Source organism: Cynocephalus volans, chromosome 6 (assembly GCF_027409185.1).
Source record: "Cynocephalus volans isolate mCynVol1 chromosome 6, mCynVol1.pri, whole genome shotgun sequence".
Lineage (NCBI taxonomy): Eukaryota > Metazoa > Chordata > Mammalia > Dermoptera > Cynocephalidae > Cynocephalus > Cynocephalus volans.
In genome coordinates, this window is record NC_084465.1 from 23,155,447 (window position 1) to 23,177,883 (window position 22,437).

At 37.6% G+C, this 22,437-nt stretch overlaps 1 protein-coding gene and 1 non-coding gene across 3 annotated transcripts in view; one reads left to right on the forward strand and one right to left on the reverse strand.

The window, feature by feature from the left end:
• EXOC4 (exocyst complex component 4) overlaps positions 1-22,437 on the reverse strand; it is a 791,906-nt gene that overhangs the window by 721,633 nt on the left and 47,836 nt on the right. For both annotated transcript variants that reach the window (XM_063100340.1, XM_063100341.1), the window contains exon 5: positions 11,681-11,790. In XM_063100340.1, the coding sequence (XP_062956410.1) occupies positions 11,681-11,790 (110 nt within the window). The remainder of the gene's footprint in view (positions 1-11,680; positions 11,791-22,437) is intronic.
• LOC134381408 (small nucleolar RNA SNORA11) lies at positions 6,762-6,885 on the forward strand. The gene has a single exon (XR_010023998.1). It is a non-coding gene; the product is annotated as a small nucleolar RNA SNORA11 (small nucleolar RNA).

Here is a 22,437-nt window from a genome sequence, read left to right on the forward strand (position 1 = left end):
GATGGTGGAATAGAATAGCCGGTCGCCAGCATCCCTCTCTCCCACAAATAAACCAATTTACAACTGTTAAAAAGCAACGACAGTCACACTGGGGCCACTAGAGCTCAGGGGAAGAGGAGGAGAGACGTATGGAGTTCATGAAGGCAGGAGAAGCCACCATGAGAGAAAGGATCGCTCCCACCATTTTGAATCCCAGCTGCTTCAAGGCGGGAGCTGCTGAGCACACAGAAAAGTATCCAGCCAAAGCCACAGCTGTGCCCTTCAGATGGAGTTGCTTGGAGGCAGCAGAGGAGAAGAAAGCCTTAGTGGCCCCCAGGCCAGTAAGACCACTAACAACGTTCCCACGGACCCACATAGGACTGAGGAGCCACAAAAACTGAAAAAAGGAGCCACTCACAGGCCAGTGAGTCATCGCAAGGGACCAGCACATGGCCCAACCCATGGGAAGCGTTTGCCGCATAGGCAGCACCGGTGGTGGGGGAGATGGGCCCACCGGGGGAACACTGAGGCACAGCAAGGACAGCTGATCTGCCCCCCAGTCAGCACAGGACCAGTCAGAGGAGACTGGTCACGAATATAGAACTGCAGGGGGTGCAGCTTGCTGAAAAGACTCAGGCCCAGACCAGAGTTTCTACACAACCCAGGTGTACCAAAACTCACAATACCCAGAAGTACATACAAGGTCAACAGTTGAAACCTGAGCTGCGCAAAAAGCCTTCCCCAGGGAATCAGCAGCAAAGCAGCAAGTTAGCCTAACCACAGAGCTTAAGTGCTGGTCCCCACAGGAAGTTCCCCCATTTTAGAAGTAAGCAAAGGACAACAAATTAGTTCTAGTGCAGAGTTTAAGTGGTAGGAACAGCAAATAATCCAACACAGAACTGAAAGAAAAAACAAAATACCTACAGATCAGAGACAAAGTTTGATATTAACTAGTAAAGGTCTCACATCACCAAAGAACACCTATAAAACCTAGAAGGACCAGAAGCCCCCTGTGCTCCCAAGTTATGGCGAGGGGAGGGACGAAGGCCTCAGCCATGCCTGCACCACCCACAATGAGCACAGTGACAACCACCAAGCCCCCACAGGAAGCACCCCAGGCTCCTGAGCAGGGGCAGTGGGGGGCAGAGGGCCTGGGCCATGCCCTCCCCTCCCGACACCTACAATCAGTCCAGTGACAACCACCGAGCCACTGCAGGAAGCCCCCTGGTGTACCAAGCTGGGGAGGTGGGGGGTCGAGGGCTTGAGCCACACCCCCCTGACATCTGAATCCATCCCAGCAACAACTGAGGCACCTCTGGAAGCCCCCTTGTTTCCCTTGCAGGAATGAAAGGAGTGCCACAGGCCTCAACCACACCTCCCCTCCTTCCTCTTTCTCCCACCCTATTTCTTTCCCCTTTCCCCTCTCCCCCGCCCCTGCAACTGCTCCACAACACCTTAGAATGTAAAAAAGTAATAATATTAATAAACTCTCTTTTTAATAAACTTTAAAAAAAGGCAATTTGACAAGTAAATCTTAAAATGCACAACATTCCTATACATACACACACATGCACTCTAAGAGTACAGCTTCCCACCTTTTGGGCATCACGGCACACATGGAAAACAACAGTACTTACACAGCACAACTGGGTAAATGGAAGTAGCTGCATGTGGCTAGAGATGACTTGCCTAGCGATTCTGCCTGTCCCAAGACTCAACTGACTGTCCCAAAAGCCAAAGTGTTCAATATCTCAGATATATCTACAACCTATTCACAAGAGATCGATGGCTGGGAAACTGTCTTACAGAAATATATACAACAATATTCACTGCAGTAAGGTTTGTAATAATGAAAACCTGGAAACAATTTATACCTTATCTATTTATAGGGGAATAGATAAATTGTGATCTATTATGTAATAAAATATTATATAGCAGTTAAAATTAATAAACTCATGTTGTCAGATGAGAAAAATTTTAAAATAAGACGTTGAGTGAAAAACCCAACTAGTAGAATGATGCATATTACACAATCTGCTTAAGCCGTAAATGTTCAAAGTAATACAGTTTTTATATCTATGTAAATAAATATATAAATAATATATAAACATTATAAAGATACACACACATAAATATATGTTTCTACATTTACAAATGCACAACATTAAATACATACACATAGTAAAAGTAGGAAAATATGCAAGGAAAAAGATACACACAGTCTTCAAAAAGTTCATGGAAAGATTCATATTATCTATTAATCCTATTTTTCCATGTACTTTTTGAAGTACCCTTGTATAGAAAATTTTAAAACAGTAATAACCTCTGGGGTAGAAGAGAGAGAATAGGAATTGAGAAAGAATTCATCCACTCATAAAGGGTTTTAATTGTATTTGTAATGTCTTATTTAAAAAAAATCTGTTCCCCAATCAAAAGACACAGACTGGCTGACTGGATCAAAAAGGAGGACCCAACTATATGCTGCCTACAAGAGACCCACCTCACCCATAAAGACTCACATAGACTAAGAGTGAAAGGATGGAAAAAGATTTACCATGCAAACAGAAAAGAAAAACGAGCTGGAGTAGCTATTCTTATATCTGACAAAGTAGACTTTAAACTAAAAACCATAAAAAGAGACAATGAGGGGCACTACATAATGATAAAAGGATTGATCCATCAAGAAGACATAACAATCATAAATATGTACGCACCCAATGTTGGAGCAGCCAGATTTATAAAACAAACTCGATTAGACCTGAAGAAGGAAATACACACTAATACCATAATAGCAGGGGACCTGAACACCCCACTGTCAATATTAGACAGATCATCTAGGCAAAGAATCAGTAGAGAAACACAAGATCTAAACAAGACTCTAGGACCAATTGGAATTGGCAGATATCTACAGAACATTCCACCCAACAACCTCAGAATATTCATTCTTCTCAGCAGCACATGGATCGTTCTCCAGGATAGATCACATATTAGGTCACAAATCAAGTCTCAATAAATTCAAAAAAATTGGAATTATCCCATGTATCTTCTCAGACCACAATGGATTAAAACTAGAAATTAATAACAAACGAAACTCTGGAAACTATACAAACACATGGAAATTAAACAGCATTCTACTCAATGACATATGGGTCCAAGAAGAAATCAAGCAGGAAATCAAAAAATTTATTGAAACTAATGAAAACAATGATACATCATACCAAAACCTGTGGGATACTGCCAAAGCAGTATTGAGGGGAAAATTTATTGCATTAAATGCTCACTTCAGAAGAATGGAAAGATGGCAAGTGAACAACCTAACACTTCACCTTAAAGAACTAGAAAAACAAGAACAATCCAAACCTAAAGTTAGCAGAAGGAAAGAAATCATTAAGATCAGAGCAGAACTAAATGAAATTGAAAACCAAAAAACAATTCAAAAGATCAACGAATCAAAAAGTTGGTTTTTTGAAAAGATAAATAAAATCGACAAACCATTAGCATGGCTAACAAAAAAAAAGAAGAGAGAAGACTCAAATAACCAAAATTAGAAATGAAAAAGGCGATATTACAACTGATTCATCTGAAATACAAGGAATCATTCGAGACTACTATAAACAACTATACGCCAACAAATTTGAAAATCTGGAGGAAATGGATAAATTTCTGGACACACACAAGCTCCCAAAACTGAACCATGAAGATGTAGAAAATTTGAACAGACCAATAACAATAAAGGAGATTGAAGCTGTTATCAGAAGGCTCCCAACAAAGAAAAGCCCAGGACCAGATGGATTCACAGCAGAATTTTACCAAACATTCAAAGAGGAATTGACACCCATTCTTTACAAACTATTCCAAAAGATTGAAACGGACGCAAATCTCCCAAACTCATTCTATGAAGCAAACATCATCCTGATACCAAAACCAGGTAAAGATATAACCAAAAAAGAAAACTACAGGCCGATATCCTTGATGAATATAGATGCAAAAATCCTCACTAAAATACTAGCAAACAGAATACAGCAACACATACGAAAAATTATTCATCACGATCAGGTGGGATTCATTCCAGGGATGCAAGGTTGGTTCAACATACGCAAATCAATAAATGTGATACACCATATTAACAAACTCAAACACAAGGACCATATGATCATCTCTATAGATGCTGAAAAAGCATTCGATAAAGTTCAGCACTCATTCTTGACAAAGACCCTCTATAAGTTAGGTATAGAGGGAAAGTATCTCAACATAATTAAAGCCATATATACCAAACCAACTGCCAATATCATCCTGAATGGGGAAAAGCTGAAAGCTTTTCCTTTAAGAACAGGAACTAGACAAGGATGCCCACTCTCAACACTCCTATTCAACATAGTGTTGGAAGTACTAGCCAGAGCAATCAGAGAAGAGAAGGAAATAAAGGGTATCCAGATTGGAAAAGATGAAGTCAAACTGTCCCTGTTTGCAGATGACATGATCCTATATATCGAACAGCCTAAAACCTCTACAAAAAAACTCTTGGAATTGATAAATGATTTCAGCACAGTAGCAGGATACAAAATCAACACACAAAAATCAGTAGCATTTCTTTTCTCCAATAGTGAACATGCAGAACGAGAAATCAAGAAAGCCTGCCCATTTACAATAGCCACACAAAAAATAAAATACTTAGAAATTGAGTTAACCAAGGAGGTGAAAAATCTCTATAATGAGAACTACAAACCACTGCTGAGAGAAATTAGAGAGGATACAAGAAGATGGAAAGATATCCCATGCTCTTGGATTGGAAGAATCAACATAGTGAAAATGTCCATACTACCCAAAGTGATATACAAATTCAATGCAATCCCCATCAAAATTCCAAAGACATTTTTCTCAGAAATGGAAAAAACTATCCAGACATTTATATGGAACAATAAAAGACCACGCATAGCCAAAGCAATGCTGAGCAAAAAAAATAAAGCTGGAGGCATAACACTACCTGACTTTAAGCTATACTACAAAGCTATAATAACCAAAACAGTATGGTACTGGCATAAAAACATACACACTGACCAATGGAATAGAATAGAGAATCCAGAAATCAACCCACACACTTACTGCCATCTGATCTTTGACAAAGGCACCAAGCCTATTCACTGGGGAAGGGACTGCCTCTTCAGCAAATGGTGCTGGGAGAACTGGATATCCATATGCAGGAGAATGAAACTAGATCCATACCTCTCGCCGTATACTAAAATCAACTCAAAATGGATTAAGGATTTAAATATACACCCTGAAACAATAAAACTTCTTAAAGAAAACATAGGAGAAACACTTCAGGAAATAGGACTGGACACAGACTTCATGAATACGACCCCAAAAGTACGGGCAACCAAAGGAAAAATAAACAAATGGGATTATATCAAACTAAAAAGCTTCTGCACAGCAAAAGAAACAATTAACAGAGTTAAAAGACAACCAACAGAGTGGGAGAAAATATTTGCAAAATATATATCTGACAAAGGATTAATATCCAGAATATATAAGGAACTCAAACAACTTTACAAGAAGAAAACAAGCCACCCAATTAAAAAATGGGCAAAAGAGCTAAGTAAACATTTCTCTAAGGAAGATATACAAATGGCCAACAGACATATGAAAAAATGCTCAACATCACTCAGCATCCGGGAAATGCAAATCAAAACCACATTGAGATACCATCTAACCCCAGTTAGGATGGCTAAAATCCAAAAGACTATGAACGATAAATGCTGGCGAGGCTGCGGAGAAAAAGGAACTCTCATACATTGTTGGTGGGACTGCAAAATGGTGCAGCCTCTATGGAAAAGGGTATGGAGGTTCCTCAAACAATTGCAGATAGATCTACCATACGACCCAGCTATCCCACTGTTGGGAATATACCCAGAGGAATGGAAATCATCAAGTCGAAGGTATACCTGTTTCCCAATGTTTATCGCAGCACTCTTTACAATAGCCAAGAGTTGGAACCAGCCCAAATGCCCATCATCAGATGAGTGGATACGGAAAATGTGGTACATCTACACAATGGAATACTACTCAGCTATAAAAACAAATGAAATACTGCCATTTGCAACAACATGGATGGACCTTGAGAGAATTATATTAAGTGAAACAAGTCAGGCACAGAAAGAGAAATACCACATGTTCTCACTTATTGGTGGGAGCTAAAAATTATTATATAAATTCACACACACACACACACACACACACACACACACACAAAAAAAACGGGGGGGGAGAAGATACAACAACCACAATTATTTGAAGTTGATACGACAAGCAAACAGAAAGGACATTGTTGGGGGGGGGAGGGAGAAGGGAGGGAGGTTTTGGTGATGGGGAGCAATAATCAGCCACAATGTATATCGAGAAAATAAAATTTAAAAAAATAAATAAATAAAAATAAAAATAAAAATAAAAATAAATCTGAAGCAAATACAGAAAAAAATTAAGATTTATTGATCTAGTAGAAAGTACATGGGGTGATGAATATATTGATCTCTGAAATATAAATGATGTAATATTCATATTTTATAATACATATTTATAATACATATATTTAAAATAATAAATGATAAACTCTGGCCTTGCTTTATTTTTACATTTAGAAATATTTGAACTATTAATTCTACTCTTCTATTTTGCCTCCCTTGTAAATATTCTTCAACTGTACTTATGATCAATCATAAAAATCAGCAAAGATATTTAATTAGAGCAAATGCAAGTACCTTTAGGAACAGTTGATTTTAAATGACAATGTCAGAGCAGGGAGCCTGAAGGATGGCCCCTCTGTTCACAACACACCTGACAGGAATATGGGATCATTGTGACAAAGGGCACAATACTTGCAGCCTCCCTGTGAATAAATGCCCTACATGTGAAAAAAAAAAATAATAATAATAAAATAAAATAAAATGCCAACGAAGGCCCTGACCTAAGGACAGAAGTAACTGACAAGGCATCATATTATTTCGGAGAATCAGATCTTCACTGTTCTGCACATGTGAGTTCTAAGAGGTGAAATGTCATCTCCCCTTATGTTAGGATACATAACTCCCACCCCATATAGAGAGAATTATTTAAATATCAGACCTAAAATTCTTAAGATACATTTTAAGTCTCAGAATAAGACTTTACGAAATAAACTGCCACATTGAGAAAATAGCAGCAAAAGAAAAAAAATCAATTAATTTGTGTTCTCTTTAGATTTTATTGCATACCAAAAAGAAAAGAAGTAAGAAGTCCAGTTTCATTATAGTCACAGTCATAGCAATCCCAGCAGGAGCATGAATAAAATAAATAAAAGAGCCACAAATGATACGCCTGTGTACCCTGAGAGTAATTGCTCAGTGAAAGCGTTCCAAAGGCAGTTTGCCAAATGAAAGGATATGGTGGGAGTCCAAAAGCTTAAAGGAACATTTTACTACAATTAATGGCTTTTCTCCACACTTCTCCCACCCTTCTACTTAAGTTATAGATGAATTACTATATCTCAATTAGACATCAGTTTCTCCATACATTACAAAATACTGTGACTTATGAGAATGATAAGAGAAAGGCTTGTAAAATACATCCCCTTGATACGAGCCTGAGGCCAGGCTCCAACAGTTACCATCTTAGTTGAACCTGAACCAATGACTCAACCTCCCTGGACTCAGTTTCCATATTTATAAAATGATTTTTTAAATAATACCTGATTAACTAGAATAAAAGTAGCTTTTTATATACTTAGTAACATGGGTTTCCCCTTATGCAAACTTCCTGTTCATATTTTTGCCAATTATTCTATTAGCTTTTTTATTGATTTACAGGAGTTCCTCATATATTCTGGATACTTAACCTTCCATCAGATGAATGCCAATCTTTCTGTGTACATTGACTCTTCTGTGAATTGACCATTATTTGCCCCATTCTTTATTATGCTATTTCTTTTCTTCATTAATATGTAGGCAAAGTAAGTGGATGCTAATAATTTCTCTGTTAATGGGTTAGTTGCTTCTTGCCAATCTGTGACTTGACTTTGCATTTTGTAAGTAAATATTTTTTAATTAGATGATACACACACATATATAATTCTATACAACTTTTATGATATATTAAATATTTGAACATATGCTTAAATATAATGGATATAAATATAAATATAATGATAATGGCAATAGTACCTGCCCTAACTACCCCACAGGACAGTTGCATCAGTTAAATGATGTAGTGTATTTTGCAAACTATAACTTACAAACTATGATACAAAATCCCTCACAGAAAAGTTACTCGCAACTCTACCTCTAAATAAGACATCTGAAAAATGACTCTTTCACAAGCAATCAAAATTCTCATTTAATTAATAATAACATGAAAGTTCTCAGGAATCACCTCCTACCTTAATTTATGGCACCCCAATGAGAGATCCATTTTACAGGGATTCCCTATTGGAACTTCCTCTATAAAAGTGTCAATCCTAATGGATTACACCCTAAATCCCACTGTTTCACAAGATGAAAGGGGAGCTTTAAGAGCCTATGTTAAATTCCCTGCTGAAAACGGCTATTACTTTCTAGGCTGACTTGCAGAGCACTTCACAAATAGACTCTTAGGACTTACTGTTCATTATTAAGAATAAGACAAATTTCTTCCCTTTATTATATTATATTTCATCAGCCCCATACTTTTATATGTACTTAGTAACATTTTACGCAGTTCTCTACATAATTTATATCTTCCTCATTTATACAATCCCCTTTAATAATGTGATCCAGATTAATACAGTCCTGTAGACTAGAACTGCAATGACTTAAAAAGAATTCATTACATAATTTCAAGAAAGTAAAATTTTTTATACACTGGCTCCTAAATATAATTTAAGCCAGAAAATAGGCAGTACAGAGTATGGTGAGCAGAATAATGGTTCCCCAAAGATATCCATGTCCTAATTCCCAGAACCTGTGAATATCATTTTACATGGCAAAGGCAACTTTGCAGATGTAATTAAGGTTAAGGACCTTGACATGGTGAGAGTAGCCTGAATTACCCAGGTGAGATTAATCCAATCACATAAGTCCTTAAAAGAGGAAGGAGGCAGAAGAGTGAGTCAGAAAGACGCAAAGTGAGAAGGATATAACCCAGCGGATGGAGGAAAGAGGAAAAGGGTCATGAGCCAAGGAAAGTGGCAGCCTCTAGGAGCTGGGAATGGCAAGGAAACAGATTTCCCCAAGAGCCTCCAGAAAGGAACACAGCCTTGCCAACACCTTGATTTTAACCCACTGAGTCTCATGTTAAGACTTCTGATCTACAAAACTATGAGATAATAAATTTATGTTGCTTAAGCCACTAAGTTGAGTGAATAAAAAACTAATACACAGAGCATACCTCACTCATTTTCAAGCAAAATAAACTGCATACTCTGAACCCCACCTCCTGAGTTGAACTCACAGCTCTGCTACTTGTCTGCTGTGTAAATTTAAACCAATTATGAATCTCTCTATGCCTCAGTTTTCTCATCTGTAAAACGGGGCTAGTAATGGTACCCATCCCATAAGATTGTTGAAGGACTAAGTGGGTTAATTTATGTAAAGCACTTTATTGTTGCTGAGTCAATGGTCAAGTGAAGTAAAAATTTTATTAAGTAGACATCAAATACATCTGAACTGAACCTCTATTATTGGTTTTAATCAATAATACTTTATCTTCTTTTTCAGTCAACCACAGAAAAATCACAAGGTCAATACTCTTCAAATCCGTCAAGGAGATAAACCCTTCTAAAAAGAAAAGTTTGTACATATCTCTACAAGCAGTCTCCATAACGGTCACAGCTCCACTAATCTACCCTATAGTTCTTCAAGAGTCATTCGCAATAATGCCAAAGTCAGAGTGTCACTATGAACTCCACTAAGCGATAAACACTAACTCTAGGGCCTGGAAGAAAAAGTGCCCATCAAAAAGTAACACCTGTTTTATTAAAAATAATAGATGTATGATAACACCAAGGCCAAGGGTTCAGATCCCCTTACCAGCCAGCTGCCAGATAAAAAAAAAAAAAAAAAGAAATAGATGTAGCAACATTAGTTTCTACTGAAATTTGTCATAATTGGCATTTTTCAGCTTATTTGAATTTATACAACACTTTTCATTTGCAAAGCTGCCCTATCATTTCTTCATAAACAATTTAAATTTTTATTTCACGTGACCAGTGACTCAGCAATATTTATGTAAATTAGTATAACCAGACTAAGCAATGATGATTCACATTATGAAAATGCAAAGATGTGCAAATAATTGGTAATTTCCACAAAAGGCAGAGGTAAAATACAAATCAAAAATATGAATATATTTTCTGTTTCATAATTCCACACTCTAAAACAGCTCAGAGCAGCACAAAAACTCAAAGAAAAGTGATGTGACATCAGAAAGTAGGAGAAAACAAAACCTTTTCTAACTCCAGGAAGAGGCAAGAGTAAAAAAGTAAAAAGCATCCTGACAAAAACAATTGTTTTAGATTTGTAAAATATCAGTAACTAAGCAGACTGAAAGAAAAATCCATTATGAAATAATTCCCATACTTTCCATTGTAAAAGTAAGGAACTTCAAGATTCCCAGCCTAAATAACCCTAAAATAATTAAATGACATTTTAAAAGGCAATGAAATATGCCCCAGCAACAACAATGTATTGTTAAGCTCTCAAAAAAACCACTTTCAATTAGTTACACAAAATGTATTGATTGAATCCAAATTATTTTTCTACCTTTTCGTTACTTCAAGCTCTATAGGACTATCGAATAATAAGAACTATAAGAAATTTTTATCTGAAAAGACAATGATAGTAGACATTACTATTTCTTTAAAAGGCCTTGAGGACTTCGCCTGCCACACAAAGGCATCTGTGAGGCATCCCACAAAAAGACATCCATTCCTATTCTCCCCCAACCCAAAGTCGACATGGCAGAGAAACTCTCTGCAGAGGCCCAGAAGCTTTCTGAGCCCAGTTGAGCTGACTCTCTGAAAGGGCAAGTCTGAGCCACTCCAGATGATTCCCCTAAATCTTTGCATCCACACTCAAAGTACACCCCCAACCTTAAATACAGCCCAGCATAACTCTCCTTTTTCTTGTTCAATAGGATAGTAGGTAGCCCCAAAGAAGAAATGACTAGTTTGTAGATATTTCCTCAAAGTATATTATACGTGTGAGAGTGTGTGCACACGTATGTGTATGCAAGTTCATTTGGGAGTGGAGAGGCCACTGGAAGATACAAAATGAATCAGGACACAGGACAGGGGTCACACACTCAGAAGCTCTCAAGGACCAGAAATGGAACGTAATACATGAAACAACTAGGTAGAAGCTAATAGGACTAACAGAGGTTATGCAAAAAGGGAAGCACACATTCTACCAAAAGGCATTCAAACTCAACTCCAGAAAAACAGTGCTGGGCAAATAAAACACAGCTACAGCTATACTCAGCAACCAGGCCAGGTTCAACTGCCAGTTTTCAACCATGATAATGCAACAGGCCCAGTGAATCATTTTACATTTTATTTCCTCGGAGGGTCACAAGGAGCTCATCAAAAGTTCCAAGGAACATACCTCAGACCCTCCCAACTCCTGGAGGCTTCCCTAGGTCTTTGCCTAGGAACTGCAGCATACTGAAAAGTTTATTGGCCAAGGAATTAAATACTTACCACTTGAGCTTCCAGTAATAGAATACTGAGAGGTATCAAGGAATTTTCGAGGAGTAGGAAGGTTTGTAACATCAATCAGAGGAACAGGAGAAGCATCTTTCACAAGGGAGCTGCAGGGGAAAAGAAGCAGTTACCACTTTCTCCAAAACCAACTGAAGTCCCACTACATGCCTGGCCGTTATCACTGTCCTTTTTGTCACGAGCCTTCCTTATGCTGTGACTTCAAACATTTCCAGTAATGTGGTGATTGTCACATGCAGGGGTATAAAGATATATTCTAAGGGCTCCAAGTATTTGAATTTTTATTTTATCTTTTCATTTTGATGCTATGTTTTAAAAAATTAGTGTAAGTATAATCTGGATGACCACCATATAATGAAATTATGCCAAGCAATTTCACTATCCTCCTTTGTGTCTGTATTAAAAATTAATTTATTAGCAAAGAAAGATCAAATGACACCATGTCATGATAACTGAATTAACTTGTTATTTTTCAAGCTGAAGTTTTTAACATATTCTGCAAGTTCACTACATTTAGTTTTCTTTAAAAGAGGCTCATAAATTTCATCAAGTTAAAAATCATTACAATAAAAGATGCTTTAAGGAATCAAACAGGTTAACTCAGTATTTGATTATCCATTTCACCCTTTTCAAAAAGGCCTAGCCCCTTATCTTAATGATTATTTAAAGTCTCCAGAATAAACACATTAATTCTAAATAACACAAAGACTATATAAAAACAAATTTTCAAATTAATTCCCATTTACAAGCACCTATTAAGTGCAAGAATGTAGGCAATATCAAGGGAAATAAAGCATTCACCCTACCCTTTAAAAAACAGAATCATCTAGCCACTTGTATCTATAACAGAAGAGCTTCTCTAAGTCAAGTCCCAAGAGAAGAGAGGTCAAAGCCACAACTCTCACCTCTTCCCAGTCCTGAACTATATCATCAGTAGCAGTGGCTACCCATGGAAGTGATTCTCAAGGTGGACAGTAAAGGGAGAAGAGGCTCAGCACACCCACAGCGAGGATTTCTCCAAGGGTACAGAAGGATGTGTGCATATGGGAACAACATCTGCCCCCATGCCCCACAGTGATACATCCCCATCTCCCTCCCACATTCTTTTCGGAACCAAAGTGCTAGGTATGTGTGTGTTTTAAAACTAATAAAAAATAAATTCTTTCAGAAATCTTTGAAAACCAACCTTTGTTAAAGAGCAAAAATATAATTTAAGGTATTATTTTTCATGGCAAGCCATTGTCCTGGCCTTGAGGATAACTCTGGCAATATTTAACTTCACCCTTTTCACTTATAACAGGGAGAGGCAGGCATGATTACTCTAGTCTCCAGCATCTGGTTAGCATGTGGCACTGTGCTCAGTGTTAAGGATGCAAGTACGACTAAGAGTTAAACCAAACTTAGCACATTCCTAATTGGTACAATCACTTGCAGACTCATGTGAAATTCAAGTAAAGTATAAGACATAAAATTAACAGAAAAGACATTTACCAGGAATTGAACTGGAATAGTTCCAAAAACTCTCTTTTCCACCAATATAAAGCTATATGTTCCTAATTACCTAAACTATATTGAAAAGATCCAACAATCTTCAAGTCCAATGATTTATCATGTTTGTCTATTTAGAAAGTCAATCAGATCATAGATTTATCCACCCTTTCATCTTCTGTGACCACTTTTGCCTTCTCATTTTTTCCTCTCAACTACCTCATTCTCTTTTACCTACATTTACCACAATTGGAAAACCAGCTCTATACCATCTCCCTAGCCCCTGGGTATACATGCCCAAAGAGACAGAGGATAATCACTGAGGTTTACAGTGCTGGTACTGGGTAATTAAGAATAAGGTAATTTCAACTTTAACTGACAGGAAAAATATATACTACATTTTATGAATACTTAAATATTTCCATAACAAAGTAGAGGAGCTATTTTTGAAGAACAGATAAATACAGGTATCGATTAGTTGGAAAATGCAGGTATGTATCTGGAATACTGCCTGCCAGCCCTAATAATGAAACAGAACAGTCAGTACATGTGTGTGCACATCATCATGTATGTATGTGTGTCTATAGTAGTAAACACAGATGTGCACACGATTCACTTTAGATTAAAACCTACAATTACATTATCGGTTTTAACCTAAAGATATATTTCAGTTAAATACAGGGTGATAAATGGCTTGCCTTTTCAACTTTGAAAAATATAATCTGCCAACTTTATTATCAGAACCAGAAGGGCCCTCAAACTCTACCAAAAAAGACTTTCAGAAAGTCAATTTACTACAAAACTATTTTTATAGATTCATTGCTTGCTCTAAAATTTTCCCTTAGGCTTCAATTTTCTCCTTTGTGAACACTAACCCAAAGGCAAGTAATTCTAGAAATGACTTTTGTTTTTTCTCTTGTTCTTTTATGGAAGGACTTGGTCTTAAAAGTTCCAGAGAAAGAGGGCACACCCACTCATTTGCAAAGCTAAAAGGTAGGTGCTATTATAAAACACTGCATTTAAATAGCATGTACCTCAGTTTCCATTTCAGATGAAAAAGGCCTCTTCTCACCACACATCAGGGATAAAGTTAAGAAGGTATTAATTATAAAGGGTTTGAATCTCTCAGAAAAAGTATTTTTGAAAACAAAAATAAAATCAAAATTAGACTGTTAGGGAAATGCAAATTAAAACCACATTGAGATATCACTTCACCCCAGCTAGACTGGCTATAATCAAAATGACGGAGAATAACAAATGCTGACGAGGATGTGGAGAGAAGGAAGTGCTCCTACACTGTTGGTGGAACTGTAAATTAGTACAACCACTATGGAAAACAGTATGGAGGTGTCTCAAACAATTACACATAGATCTACCATATGATCCAGCAATCCCACTTCTAGGTATATACTCAAAGGAATGGAAATCATCATGTCAAAGGGATATCCGTACTACCATGTTTATCACAGCTCTATCTAGATATGGAACCAACCTAAATGTCCATTGACAGATGACTGGATAAGGAAAATGTGGTATATTTACAACATGGAATACTACTCTGCCATAAAAGAGAATGAAATTCTACCATTCGTAGCAACACGGACGAGCTTGGAGAAAATTATGTTGAGTGAAATAATACAGGTACAAAGGGAAAAACACCACGTCCTCACTCATAAGTGGGAGCTAAGTGAAAAAGGAAGGAAGGAAAGAAAGACCACAGCAGTGCATTGGACTTGCAGAAGGAAAGAGCATACCTAGGGTAATGGAGTGGGGCAAGAAAGGGAGGGAGGCTTGGGATTAACTGCGTGGGGGACGCGGGAAATAATCACCGTTTGTGGTAATGGACATGCTGATAGTACTGATCTGGCCATCACATCCCGGGCACGAGTGGTGATGGTCAGCTTCGTACCCCATGAATATGCGTAACCAACAAATTTTTTTAAAAAAATTAGACTTATTTTGAAGTTTGTAATTAACATGAATCTTCTGAACTGCTTTATTTTGAAAGAAATATTGAGTTATTTTTCTTTTTAAATAAATGATTTTGATTGCAAATTTTTGTTTTAAATCCACTCAGAATCATTCATAGCTGAGAGTTAAAAAAGAGAGCTGATGTACACTAAATCCCTGCTAATATAAGATAGTCACCCCCAAATTACCAATTGTATATTGTGACAACGTGTTTTGCTGCTTAATAATAACATGGTGGAGAGGAAAACAATAAAGCAAATTAAGATACTCCAAAAACAAGCAGCAATCACTGCCACCATAACCCCAAGGACTTTCTGATCATTAACCAACTATCCAACTAGTAAGGATCTGCTTCTAAATGTGTTTGATTTCAAAATTTCAAAATATGAAGGCAGTTTTTCTAAAAAAGGTTTAGAAGTGCTGACAGCTTATTAAACATTTGCTTTTTAATTAGAATGTATTTCTGTTCCTTTACTTAGCAATAAATGGGTCCAACTATGTGCAGAATTTATAGCTGCAGCTCATTTGACTGATTTTATTATTGAACTGGAAAACTGAAAGAGGAGAGTTGAACTATAAGTTGTAAATCTATTAACTAATATATTCACTTCTATAACCAGAACAGCTGGCACGGTACCTGTCAAAGAGCAAGTGCTCATAAAAGTTTGTTAAATCAAACTGAGCTGAGAAATATCTGTCAAAGACAATATGTCCTTAGTAAGAAAACTTAACTGAATAATGAAACAGGAATGGCTGGCATAGTAATTCTCTACAGTTCTAAGATCTGGCTGAACATACAGAAAGAATTATGAATGATTTAGAGGGTATAAAAGTAAGAAAGAGTCATGGTCTCAAATGACACACCAAGGGTGAAGACATGGTAATAGAAAATAAAGTGAAGCTACAAATTAAAAATTTAAGCATAGAAGAAAAAAAAAAGAACTGAAAGATAACAACAAGACACACATAAACATTTTAACATCAAACATACATAAACGAAAAAAAAAATTTAAGACAAAATAGGGAGCAAATGGAGTCAAGGACACTCCTTACACACCAAGAGACAAACATGGGCACCAAATCCAAGGGTCTGAAATTTTCTGCTCCACGAGCTACAGAATGTCCAAGGATATCCAAGGAAGCAAAGGGATTGAGTATAACCCAGGATGCATGCATAAGTAACAGGATTAGCTATTTACTAAATAACTTTTTATTGATTTTATCTGATTATAAAGATGTAACTCCTTCTGTGAAAACAAAAAGAAAATAAAAATAATCCATTAATATTATTTTGGTGTAACGCCTTCCAAAACATTTTACAGAAAGGAGTCTCTCTCCATCCACCCACACACAAACACGCACGTGCACGCGCACGCGCACACACACACACACACACAACAAAAAAGGTCCACATGCTCCTATTGTAACATTCTTTGATCATCCTGTATAAAGTTTTGAATTCCAGTTTTTCCAGTACAACCTAAACATTTTCTCATTTCATTAAAGAAGTCTTCAAAAGTACCATCCCCTTGATGAACACTTAAGTTGCCTATTTTTGTTGTTCTTACTGACAACATTGCAATGACCATCGTGTTACATATATTTTTATGAACTGATACCATTTTGTAGGATGTGGACCTAGAAATTGAATCCCCTGGTCAAAGAACATGTAATTTTTATTTTCCAAAAAGGCATATTGGTAATTCCATCACCAAGGGAAAGCTACTAGTTTGCTCCTATCCTTGCCACCACAGCATGCTACTGATGTCTTTAATTTTGATAATGTTATGATCAAAAATTGCATCTGATTTTTCAAATTTGCATTTCTCTGTTCATGACATTGAACAGACTTCCTATGTTTATTAGCCATTTGCATTTTTAATCTATAAATTACCTTTCTATACCCTTTCTTATTAATCTGAAGGATATTTTCAAACTTTAGATATAGCTTTATATGATATACATATATTTTCTCAGAGTCTGTGTTTTATCTTTTCACTCCATTTCCCTAAAGATAAGGTTTTAGTTTCTAAATAGCCAAACCATTTAATATTTTTCTTTATATCTTCTGATACGCTTGGGAAAGCCTCCTCCACACATGTTCTCCTATTTATTTTTTCTAACACTCATAAAGTTTTATCATGTGATTTTTAAATCTAGCTGAATTTTTTGTATATAACAGGTAGGCATCTAAATTTTTCTTCAGATCAACAGCCGATTGTCTGAACACTGTCTACTAAATAGCCTTCATTCTCTCTCCATCCCGACTGACCTGTATTATTAAAAAATACTAAAGTCCCATGTATCCTGAGGTCTGTTTCTGAACTTTTTTGTCCCACCAATCTGATTTTCTATTTGCATACCTGTACTGTTTTGATTAAAGTAGTTTTACAATACACTTTAGTATCACATAAGAAAAGCCCCCCTCATAACCTCCCTTCTCAATTTTTTAAAGCAATTCTTACATATTTATTCTTTCATGCTAACTTCAGATTTCATTTGACATTTTCAAAACCTCAACGGGATTTAACTGGAACTGACATCTTTATGAGCTAAGAACACGGACAGTGTCACTTTCATTTCTTCCAAATACAATTTTTATTATTATTTTTTCAGGTAGGCCTGTACCTTTCTTTTCTCAGTTTTACTAATTTTCTATTTCAAAAACGTCTGTTCTTTGTAAGTATGAGTCTTCATATGATTTCCTTTTTCTCCTGCAGTAGAAATTTATTGTTGGGTATTTGTTTTGGGGTATCAAGCATCTGAACAGTCTTTGTATTTGGAGGGAATCCCCATTATCTGATTCAAAGTAAAATAAAGGCCCTACTTCCTACTATGGAAGTTGAAGGAGGCCAGATATGACCCAGGCTGAGCAAAGTGAATGCCTCCAGCCAGGATTTTGAATCTTGAGGAAATAAAGGAAAGATGCAGGGACATTTAAAGATCATTTATAGGAGAATTTAAAAGCCAGACATTGTAGGCATTGTGCCAGCAGGGGTAGCAACCCAGCTAGACCCTTCCTGTGGCTTGTCTAAGATTGTGTGCTCAGCTGCTTAATCTTGCTTGGTTCCTACTGGGTTTTGGAGCCTGATTATAAAGACTTCCCATAGATTCTATGAACTACCTGATAACTTTCCAATAAATTCCTTTCCTATTTTAGTTACCAGGACTAATTTCCACTATTTGCAATCAAGAACCTTGTTTAACACATCATCCTTTGTAATAGAGAATATGTTTTATTTAATTTTGTCATTCCTAGTGATTTTTAAATATAAAAATGTTTAAATACACATACCTTGGTTAATAAAAACAAATTAAACATATTTTTTCTAATTTTAAAGTCCAAAAAACAACTTGTAACTCATCTTAAGCAAGAATTCAGCATTCTTTTCTATTTCTTACCTATCTAAATTTCCCAGTCTCTACTGACTTAATGAAAGGGGATGTAAATCCTATTTACTGTTAGGGACTAATCCTTAACCACACAGACATTCTTTTTCAATGGTTTTCAGCTTATATTTCTGATCTCATAAAAATAAATCTGTCAGTTATTTATATATACACAAATTTACACATTTAAACATATATGGTATTCCCAGTCATTTCAAACTACCTACAACTTTATCATTCTTAAGTTGTAATTTTCATTTGTATCTTAGAGTTCATCTTTGAGTATTTTCCTCAGAAAAAGGACACTAGTGATTTATTTTTTGTTGTGTATTTATATCTGAGAACGTCTCTCTGCTGCCTATCCATACTAATATTCACTTGGCTGGGTACAGAAATCTTTGGTCCCAACTCTTCTCCATACAACACTCTGTAGACTTTGTTCCACTCTCTTCTGGCATTTAGTGTTCAGCAAATTCTGGCATGCCTGATTTTTACTCCTTTCTGTGTATCAGAACTAGGTCTAATTGCATAAAATGAAAGACTCAAATAATAGTGATCTGAGTAAAACAAAGGTTTCCTTTCCTCTCATATAAAAGAGGTAGCCCATCCCAGGGTAGAATAGAGCTTCCAAGTCATCAAGGAGTTTAGGATGTGGCTTCTAGCTTCAAGGTCACCTCAGGTCTAAGATGCCTTGATGGCACCAATCCATATCCCAGACAGGAAGTAAAGGAAGACAAGTGAAGGGTAAAAAAGTGACCACACCAGTTTAGTTGGCACCTTTGAAAAATTTTCCTATGAGCCTCCATTCAACAGCTTGTAAGCAAAAGTCCTACTAATCACCTCTAGCTATATAGGTAGATGAAAAACGTAGCATTTTACTGGGCCTGTGGCCACCAGGAACAAATAAGGGTTGTCATTAAAAATGGAGAGAATGGACACTGGATGGGGAAAGAACTATCTCTATCATAGCAAGTAACATAATTTTTCTTCCTGGTGTTTACAGAATTTGTTTTTGACAGTCATAAAAATTTCCAGATCAAATCTAAGAGTAAGTTTTTTAAATTAATTTTACTTTGAATCCTTTTGACTTGCAGACTAAAGTCTCTTTTTTCTGTTTAAGTAGGTTTTTCTATTACTCTGTAGTTATTGCTTCTGTTCCTCCCTGTATTAGTTTGCTCAGGCTGCCATAACAAAGTACCACAGACTGGGTGATTTAAACAATAGGAGTTTATTTTCTCAAAGTTCTAAAGGCTGGAAGTCTGAGACTAAGGTGTGGGCAGGGCTGGTTTCTTCTGAAGTCTCTCTCCTTTGCTTGTAGATGTCTTATCTTCTCCTTGTGTTTTCACATGATTTCCCTGTGTGTGCTTCTGTGTCCAAATTTCCTCTTTTTATAATAACACCAGTCCTATTGGATTAGGGCCTACCCCAATGACCTCATTTTAACTTAATTACCTCCTAAAAGATCCTATCTCCAAATACAGTCATGTTCTAAGGTACTAGGGATTAGTATTTCAGCATATGAATTTTAGGGGTGACAATTCAGCCCATAACCCTGTCATCCTCTAGATAACCCAAAATCATTGGATTGATCACTGTTCTCCATCTACATATATATCATTTTTCTTTCATCATCTTGTCTCTTTCCTCTTCATTTTGAGGAAAGTTTTCCCTCCATGTCACTGATTCAATTTTTCTCTCTAATGCTTTAAATAAAGACTTAAATTTCGGGCCGAGCCCGTGGCGCACTTGGTAGAGTGCTGCGCTGGGAGCGCAGCAACGCTCCCGCCGCGGGTTCGGATCCTATATAGGACTGACCAGTGCACTCACTGGCTGAGTGCCGGTCACGAAAAAACGACAAAAAAAAAAAAAAAAAAGACTTAAATTTCCCTACTTCATTTGGGTTTGCCTTACATTTTATTCATATTTTAGTTAGTTCTGTTAGCATCTCTCCTTATTCTATTCTTGTAGCTAATAATTCCAGTATTGTTTCAGAGAAGTTATATGCTTGCTGCATGCAACCACAGAAAAGCATACACTTGGGTGGTTGGCTGATCCAAACTGGGCAGGTCTGCTAATCTTGAGTTGGTTCCACGTGTCTCTCATCCTCCTCTGGGGACTAATGCCAACATGGCAACGGCAGAGTCATGAGAGGGCACACCCACCAGCACAAGCACATTTCAAACCTCTGCTTGTCTCACATGTCTTAATGACTGGCAAAACCCTCAAAATCAAAGGGTAGGAAATACACTTCTTACATTAAAGTGGAAGAGGAAGGAACGATTACTTTGAACAATAATCTAACCTACTACATCATGTTTTTTGCATCTCTTGAGAAACCTCATGCTTAAATCTCCTAAATTCTTCTTGTTTGCTTTACAAAATTTTCTTTTCTGGCTGGCCGGTTAGCTCAGTTGGTTAGAGCACAGTGCTGTAAAACCAAGGTCAAGAGTGTGGATCCCTGTACCAGCCAACTACCAAAAAAAATTTTTTTTCTTTTCAAATAAATGTCCTTCCTTTAAGACCACAAAGTTATGCTCGCTTTTCCATATGCTATAGAATATTTTCACATGATTCATAGTGATTTTGCTTCATTATCTATCCTTGCATGGGAAGAAATCTATTCAGACTTGCTATTTACCACCAGACACTGTGAAAGAAATTTCCTTAGCACTCCCCCCGGCACTTTCCTCTGTGCTGAGGTACTGACAGTTACCCTACTTAGATCCAGTCTTTAAGTTAAGTCTCAGGTGTGTAATCCCTACCTCAATTTGTGTGCCTGGCAAAAGTTTTTCTAGTGCCTCTCTGCTGAGAGGAGGCAGAAACTCCTCCTTCTCTGTCATAGTCTCTGTTTAAACTGATGCATCACACACAAAGCTAACATCTTTTGTTCAAACGGACAGAACCTGAAAGACTTTGTTCCCAGCATGCATTGCTTCCAGTGCTCTTCTTGTTTATAGTTGGATGAAAAGGCATAAACACAGGTATTTCAGTAACTAGTGCAAAAATGCCCTCTGAAAAGATCTAATGGCTATTTTTTTTTTAAAGAAAATGAAATTTTATTAATATTATTTTTTACATTCTAGGATGCTGTTGTAGAGCAGTTGAAAGGGAGGAGGAGAGGGGAAATGGGAAGGAAATGGGATGGAAAGGAGGAGGGAGGAGGAGGGGCGGGATTGAGGCCTGTGGCACACCCCTCATTCCCACAAGGGAGACTGAGGGGCTTCCAGTGGTGGCTTGGTCATTGCTGGGCTCAGTGCAGATGTCAGGCGGGTGTAGAAAAGCCCTCCCCCCCACCATCCCAGCTCGGGAAACTGGGGCCCTTCTTGCTTGGTGGTTGTCGCTGGGTTGGTTGCACATGTCAGGGGGGCATGGCCGAGGCCCGAGGCCCCCCACCTCCCCAGCTCAGGAGAGCCTGGGTTGCTTCCCGGCAGCAGTTCAGTGGTCACAGCTGGGATGGCTGCAGGTGTTGGGGGGGGCATGGCCAAGGCCCAAGGGTCCCCACGACCACCTTGGCTCAGGAGAGCCCTGGGTGCTTCCTGTGGTGGCTCAGTGGTCACCACTGGGCTGGCTGCATGTGTTGGGGGGGCATGGCCAAGGCCTGAGGCCCTCACCACCTCAGCTGGGAGAGCCCGGGGTGCTTCTTGCAGCTGCTTGGTGGTCACTGCTGGGCTGGCTGCATGTATGGGGCAGGGCATGGCCAAGGCCCTCATCCCCCACTCTCAGGATTGGGTTGCGGGTGTCAGGGGGCATTGCTGAGGCCCCTGGCCCTCCCTACTTTCTGGTTTGGTATCCCAGGGGACTTCTGGTCCTTATATGTGTTATAGGTATTCTTTGGTGAAATAAGAACTTTACTATTAATATGAAATTTTGTCTCTGGTTGCAGGTAC